Source organism: Octopus bimaculoides, chromosome 24, assembly GCF_001194135.2.
Source record: "Octopus bimaculoides isolate UCB-OBI-ISO-001 chromosome 24, ASM119413v2, whole genome shotgun sequence".
Taxonomy (NCBI): Eukaryota; Metazoa; Mollusca; class Cephalopoda; order Octopoda; family Octopodidae; genus Octopus; species Octopus bimaculoides.
The window spans coordinates 33414944-33422400 of NC_069004.1; the positions used below are offsets into that span (position 1 = coordinate 33414944).

A 7457-nucleotide genomic window follows, 5' to 3' on the forward strand; every position below is an offset into this window, starting at 1 on the left:
ATATATATATGTGTGTGTGTGTGTGTGTGTGTGTGCGTGCTTGTCCCCCCACCATTGCTTGACAACCGATGCTGGTGTGTTTATGTTTGACAAAGAACCCTTCAACGTGGTACTCCAGCATGGCCTCAGTGAAACGACTGAAACAAGTAAAAGAACAAAAGAATTAAAACAATGAAAGTTACAAAGAATTATAATAAAAATATGTATTTATTTATTTTTACAAGATTTTTCAACTTTATATTTTTCTCCTCCTCCTCCTCCTCCCCAACAACAGTTTTGATTCATATTATATAAAGTCACAACAGTCTCTCTCTCTCTCTTTTATAAATATATATATATATTTACATTAAAATAGCCTTTTTTTTCTTTTAAATTTCACTTTTAATTTTCAAACTGACGAGTCTGTGTCGGAGCTTCACTGTGGTGACTAAAGCTGCTCAATAAAGGGAAAGGAAACAAATCCTTGTGTCTTTACAATGTAGACCATGCAAATCAGAGAACATTCATATAATTATTGTTTAGCCCTAGGTCAGTCCTGACTGATTGATTAGATCTATGATCAAAGGCATTTCAGATATGACCATCCTGTATTTTTTCTTTTTAACATTGTGTGTCTAGGACTACATTATCCAATGTGCTCTTTCTTTAAATTATGGTACGTAACGTGTAGAAGATTTAGCTGCTATTTCTAGCATATCAAGTAAACTACACAGAGACTGCCTCCAATATATCTGCTGAATGTAAGAGTCAAATCTCTTTCAACAAACTTTTTAATCTTTCTGTCTTTTAAGTTGGTGAATCACGTATTTTGGTGTGACTATTTCTGAAGAATGCCTGGCACCACAGTCAAGACAACGCAGCTTTTGATAAAGTGCTGATCAAAGAATGGTGTCCCAGTGAAATAGATATGCTTGATGGTAACCAATAATCTAGACGATGCCTGATCTCTGCATGTCTAGACTGTTGGATCATCAGACTTGTGTGTCGTACCTTGCTCTTGAGAAGTTACCATTGTCTCTTGGGTGTTTTTGAAACAGAGCTAACCACAGCCACTCAAGAATATTGAAATAACAGAAATGGAAAAAAAAAAAAAAAAGAAATGAATGATTAAAAAAATGTATTTGATTGCCCTGAGAGTTCAAACTCTATTCGTTTCATCTTCATCTCGTAGTATCGAGTCTGTGTCTGGATCCGCTTCTTGTCTGCTAACAGCACTTCGTACTGGAGCTGTAAAAGGTCTCCTTGCGTCACGGTGGCTGCTGAGTTCATGGAACTTTGGTGGGAAGATTTAGCTGAATGAGGAAGTGTGGCAGCCAGTGAAGGCTCCTGGTTGAGGGGCGACGACGTCAGGGACGCGGAGGAAACTGGGAAGGAACGGTAAGAGTTAAGAGTGCGAGACGGTAACGAGGAGTTTGACGAAGCATTTGGGGATATCATTGATGTGGGAATGGCACTGTTGGAGGACTTTAGCAGAAAGTTACGAACAGATCTGTTGCGAGAAAATGGCCGAGTTGATGACAATGGTGAAGAGTACATCCTTTTTGTTGACAGCGACATACCGGTTAATGGACGTAATTTAGATGAGTTGAAAGAGGTGAAAGGTCGCTGTGACCTGGATGGTGTCCGCGCTGGTGTGTGAGTGGTGGTGCCAGCATTGTTGTCTGTGAGATTAATGGTAAATTTATGAGAATTGTAATTGTTGTAGTTGTTGTCAGCAATGGAAGCCGCATTGCAGGTAACAGAGTCTGGTAATATTTCGGTATTGGCTCCATCTGTTAAAACTCTTTCAACTGGTTCATTCTGGATTTCATTGGTCAATAATGGTTCATCTTTTAAAACAGGATCTGGAATTTCTTCTTTTATAACTAAAATGAAAGGAAATTGAGAAAATGTGGTGACAAATGAATCAAAAAACACTACTGAGGTATATTTAGCTGCTCTCTCCATTTAATCATAACCTTCGATCAGTTTTAACGGTGGGACACAAGGGAGATGAACCTATAGATAATAGCATGTAAATATTGGGTTTAAAAAACCCCTGTGGATGGGGAAAGTTGAAGGCTACTTGTAGGACTTGAACCAACATCTATAAACATGACAGATGTTCTACCAGTGAACCAAAGCATTCCTTTAAATTTCTCCATCCATTTTAGAATCTTTGTATGTTGTTTACATCAAAAGAATTTAGAAACTTAAATAAAATATGAAATAATTTCTTCAGCAGAACTGAAGGTAGAAGCTGTAAATCGGTGGTTCTCAGTGTTGAGTCTGATGCTCACTGGGCACTGAATTATTCAATATGTTCCTTTTCATGAAGACAATATAGTTTGAGGGAGAGGTGGTTATTATTTCGTGCAAATTGAGTGGTTAGGTAGAGGCCTCCTCACAGACTTTTTATTAAAGACTACACAGAGGTTAAGTGTGTGTGTGTGGCTGTGTACTAAGAGGTTCGCTTTCTAACCACATGATTGCAGAGTTCAATCTCACTGCAAGGCACCTTCGGCAAGTGCCTACTGTGATAACCTCAGGGCAACCAAAGCCTGGGGAATAGATTTGGCAGATGGAAACTGAAACAAGCCCATCGTGTGTGTGTGTTTGTTCCTTACTACCATTGACAGTCGGTGTTAGTTTGTTTACATTCCAGTAACTTAGCGGTTCGGGAAAAGGGAACCGATAGAATACGTACAAGGCTTACAAAAAATAAGTCCTGGGGTCGATGTCTTAGACTAAAAAACCCAATAAGACGGTGCTCCAGCATGGCCACAGTCAAATAACTGAAAGAATAAAGTTGAATTGAGCAGTTGCGGTTTCTGCACCACAACGTAAGCAAAAACTGGGTATAAGGGACGTAACCGCAGCATAACAGCGTACCAAGGTGGTCTTTCGAGCCGAGAAGCGAAGGGCCAAGATTGCAATCGGACCCAAACTGTCCAACTTGGGATTTCGTTATTACGAAGAATCATGTCGAGAAACAAACAAGGTGCTGCCTTCCTTACACGTGACGTTTTGTCAAAGTCGGAAGTCCCTTCGCCTTTTGAAAAATTGGTGAACAGAGAAAATCTTCGGCTAATAGGCCACACACACACACATATATATATATAAATATATATATATATATATATATATATATATATATATAGAGAGAGAGAGAGAGAGAGAGAGAGCTAATTCGGTTTGGAAACAATCCTAGCTCAGTCATAATTTACGTAATTAACCGTCATTGTATTAAATTTCAAATGTCATAACTGAAAACGTTTCGGTCAAGCGTTTTGGTCTGGTTCGGGGAGAAGAGGAAAAAGGGGAGCGGAGTAACTGTAGTGTTCAGCCCCGAATCAGTTTTTCTCTTCAGAGCAGACATCTGATTAAAAGAGAAAGACGTTCCAGCCTCGACCACCCTGTCTTTTTATTTACTTTCATATGTATATATATGCAAAATGTACTAGGACTATATTATCTAATCAAACGCACCATTCTGCTTGAGTATATTCTCATCAAGTGTGTGCTCAGAAGGCAGAAAAAAAGGGAGTACCCACGTAGAGACAGAACAAGAATGAGTAACAGAGAGAGAGGTGGAGGGGTGCATGTGGGACGAAAGGGTAATTTGGAGATTAATGTTATTACAGGCCAATCGCTTAATATAGAATGTACATACACATACATTTATATATATATACGCTTATGTATTTGTTTTCAAGATTCCTGATGTGAAATCGTGTATTGAAACAGACCATCCCGAAATATAATATATATATGTATATATACATACACACACAAATAGATAAGGTTTGTGCCTGCACTTGTAACGACCTGTATTGTCAACAGCCTGCCACGGGTACAGAAGGAGCGAGATAAAACAGATTATATACATACACAAAAAACGTGTATACTTATTACCACCAGGTAATACAACTCCGCTACACAAACACACTATCCAACGTGCCCTAAATGTTTTAGAAATCAGTGGCAAAATGAGAAATTTAGCTGTTATTTCTAGCATATGAAGTGACCACGTAATATATAAGTAACTAAGGGAAGAATTAGCTCATTTTATTATTTCGTAATTTAGGTGATTATATTGTTTTTTAAAAACCAATTAGGAATTTTATCTTCGTTAATTGATTTTTTTTTTCTTTCAATGTAACCTTTAATGTAACGCCAATCAATTCGATACCTTTTGCTAACCGGCGCTTGTGTTCGAATTCTGCTGTGGATCGACTTCGATAAACTGCACGAATTGATGGGAGTATTCTCCTTAAAAATCGATTAACGAACCTGAAATCTTTAATTATAAAGAATAATTTGTTCCGGAAAATGGATATCTTTTAATGGTACTTTCTGCAAATTTGTTTCAGGTGGTGTAGATTCCAATTACATCGGAATTTGTGGATATGTGGTAAGTAGCTTGCTTCTCAACCACATGTTTCCAGGTTCAGTCGCACTGCGTGACACCTTGGGCAAGTGTCTTCTACCTTAGCCTTGGGCCGACCAAAGCCCTGTGAGTGGATTTGGTAGACGGAAACTGAAAGAAGCCTGTCGTATATGTATGTATATGTTTGTACCCTCCACTATCCCCGTAACATAGCAGTTCGGCAAAAGGGGCGATAGAATAAGTACTAGGCTTGGAAAGAATAAGTGCTGGGGTCGATTTGTTCGACTAAAGGCGGTGCTCCAGCATGGCCACACTCAAATGACTGACACAAATAAAAGAATATATATATATATTTGTATACATGTGTGTGTATGTATGTGAGGAGCAACCTTCGACTTTTTCAATCCAAAACCGCTTTTTGAACCCAATATTTACCTGATACGGTTTATAGCTTTATATGTACTTCGAGATCCACTGTTTCAGAGACTGATATCTATCTATCTATCCATCTATCTATCTATCTATCTATCTGTCTGTCTATCCATATCCATATCTATAGACATATAATCCATACGCCATACTCACCGATTGTAAGGTCTTCTCCAACGCCAGGGTCGTTCACGAGACTGTCCCCATTAATGAGGGAATTGGTAACAACAGTCGCATTACTGACAAGTGTGTTATTGTTATTTGGGACGTGATTACTGTTCGTATTATTATTTTTAATACTGTTGATGTTAATATTGCTGTTGTTACCGTTTACCGTAGTAGTTACAGTGGTGGAGCCAGCGGCGATCGAGTACCCGGGATCGCTTCCATCAGTGGTCACCTGTGTAACAGTAGCAGTGGGATCGATGCCATCGGCGGCGGTGATCACAACACCGCCGCCGCCGCCGCCACCCAAAGGTTCCAATTGAACATCGAGCAACGATGGCGGCGGTGGTGGTTGTTGTTGTGGTTGCTGTTGTTGTTGCTGTTGTACATGTTGTTGTTTGTCCGGACCGATAGCTGCTAACCTAACCACCCGGTTACCATTAATCAAAGACGACGGACTGGTCGTAGCGATGTTCAGATTGTCCAGTTCTTCGAAAGTTCGAAGGTTGATCTTTCTTTCGGCGAACATTCGCCTCGCTTTCCTCTGCATATTTCTCCATTTCTCCTTCACTTCGCTCACACGACGTCTGTTGACACCAACGGCATTAATAGCATCGGTAATGCGCTCCCAGATCCTCTGCTTCTTCTGGTTCGTAATGGAATTGGTCAGTTTCGAGTTGAGGATTATCATGTGTTTTTCGTATTCATGAGTTAGGATCGACACCTCCTTTTCGGAGAAATTTCGTTTCTTCGATCTTTTCTTAAACAGAAACTTGGTGTCGTTCATGGTTTCGTTTCTTTTTTATTTAGTTTACTGCCATGATGGGACTGATGCATGCCGGGACGACGACGCTGCTTCTCTCTCACCCTCGCTCTTTGTCTCTCTCTCTCTCTCCCTCGCTCTTTCTCTATCTATCTAACTTACTAGCTCTTTGCCTATATTTTTTCTCTCTGTATCTCTCTATCTGTTTTCTCTTTCTATCTATATCTATTTTCTTCTCTCCCTCAATCTTTTCGCATCTCTCACTCTCCATATATCTAACTCTCTCTCTCTTTATCTATCTATCTATTTTTCTCTCTATTTCGCTCTTCTGTTAATTTCTGTCTCTTTCTTTCCCCCTCACACTCTATACATTTCACTCTGCTCCCCCTCCTTCTCACCATCTCTATCTCTCTTTTACCACCCGTTTTACCATAGGGTGATCGGTAAACACTGTAAACGGAACGAATATTACTTACAGAATCTCATTCAATTACAATCATTATCCGGTAAAAACAAACTATATAAATCAAAATTTATTTTCTCAAAACACGGGATTAATTTAACGAAAAAGAGAAAATAATAATAAAAAATACGAAACTACGAACCGAGCAATGGTTAAAACGTTAGAGATATTGAATTTCAAAGTCGAACATCGATTGTCTCCCTTGTCTCTTTATGTCTAATATCCATATCTTTCAAGTGTTAATCCTTTCTGTCAAGTATTTCTTTGTTTAAATCATATTATTGTAAGTTGTTGCAATTAAAACAGAAATTTAATAGATAAAATAGTCGTTAGATTTTGTTATTGAATGTAAACTCCTCATTCGTGAGGTTTAAAATGTTGAAAATCTTTGCATTATTCGGCTTGCAGTAAGAAAGTTACAGAATTGTCTCCCTTCAAACCTGTGAATGAACAACCTACAGCAATGTGGTCGATGTGGTTTCGTAGCTTCCTGGTCAGCCTTGACTAAAAGTATTCCAAATATAACAATATCGAACCTCTACGTTACGGAGACGTAAACACACCAATACCGGTTGTCAAGCGGTGGTGGGAGACAATCACAGACACAAAGACGTACATACATGAACATACACACACATATATATACGATGGACTTCTTTCAGTTTCCATCTACGAAATCCACTCAAAAAGGTTTTGGTCAGCTATAGGCTATAAATGAAGACACTTGCCCAAGGTGCCACGCAATGGGACTGAACCTGGAACCATGTGGTTGGGAAGCAAGTTTCTTACCATACAGCCACATCAGCGCTTATATTTAGACCTACATTATCTAACGTCCTCTTCTGTTTGTTTTTTAATAAAATAGGGTGTAATGTAAGAAAACTTTAGCTATTGTTTCTAGCAAGCCTTGCAATTACACAGATGCTCTCTTTTTGGAATTTGATAGAAGGATGAGTCTGTGATGCCAGTGGAAATCATGGTACCATGAAATCAAACTAACTAAAGTACAATTAAGTAAGGTGGAGTACCTGCTGTTATATGACATACTCACGTCCTTTTCACAGAGCAGATGTCTTCATTACACAGCCTATAATCATTAAAAGACAGTTCTCAAGGAATCACTCTATTCTGAATAGCCATCTATTTATCATACTTAATGTATCTACACCATTGATAGGCTAGTTGCTGCGTACTGCAATAACCTTTAAAATCCGTGTTGCTTTTTTTTATTCTATATATATATTATATATATATATATATATATATAT

The 7457-nt window shown here is 38.7% G+C and overlaps 1 protein-coding gene across 1 annotated transcript; it reads right to left on the minus strand.

Moving 5' to 3' along the window:
* Positions 1-188: 188 nt before the first annotated feature.
* On the minus strand, positions 189-5884 carry LOC106873777 (myosin-G heavy chain). Its single transcript, XM_014921286.2, has 2 exons — positions 4955-5884; positions 189-1865 (listed from the first exon to the last, which is right to left on the minus strand). Exons 1-2 carry the CDS (start codon positions 5748-5750, stop codon positions 1108-1110), a joined length of 1554 nt encoding a protein of 517 aa, XP_014776772.1. The 5' UTR covers positions 5751-5884; the 3' UTR covers positions 189-1107.
* Positions 5885-7457: the final 1573 nt, after the last annotated feature.

Bases quoted from the DNA above. Each gene is read 5' to 3' on its own strand.
- LOC106873777 (XM_014921286.2), bottom strand. From the start codon at position 5,750: ATGAACGACACCAAGTTTCTGTTTAAGAAAAGATCGAAGAAACGAAAT. The intron at 1,866-4,954 runs GTGAGTATGGCG...CTTTCATTTTAG, and splicing joins TGGAGAAGACCTTACAATCG to TTATAAAAGAAGAAATTCCA.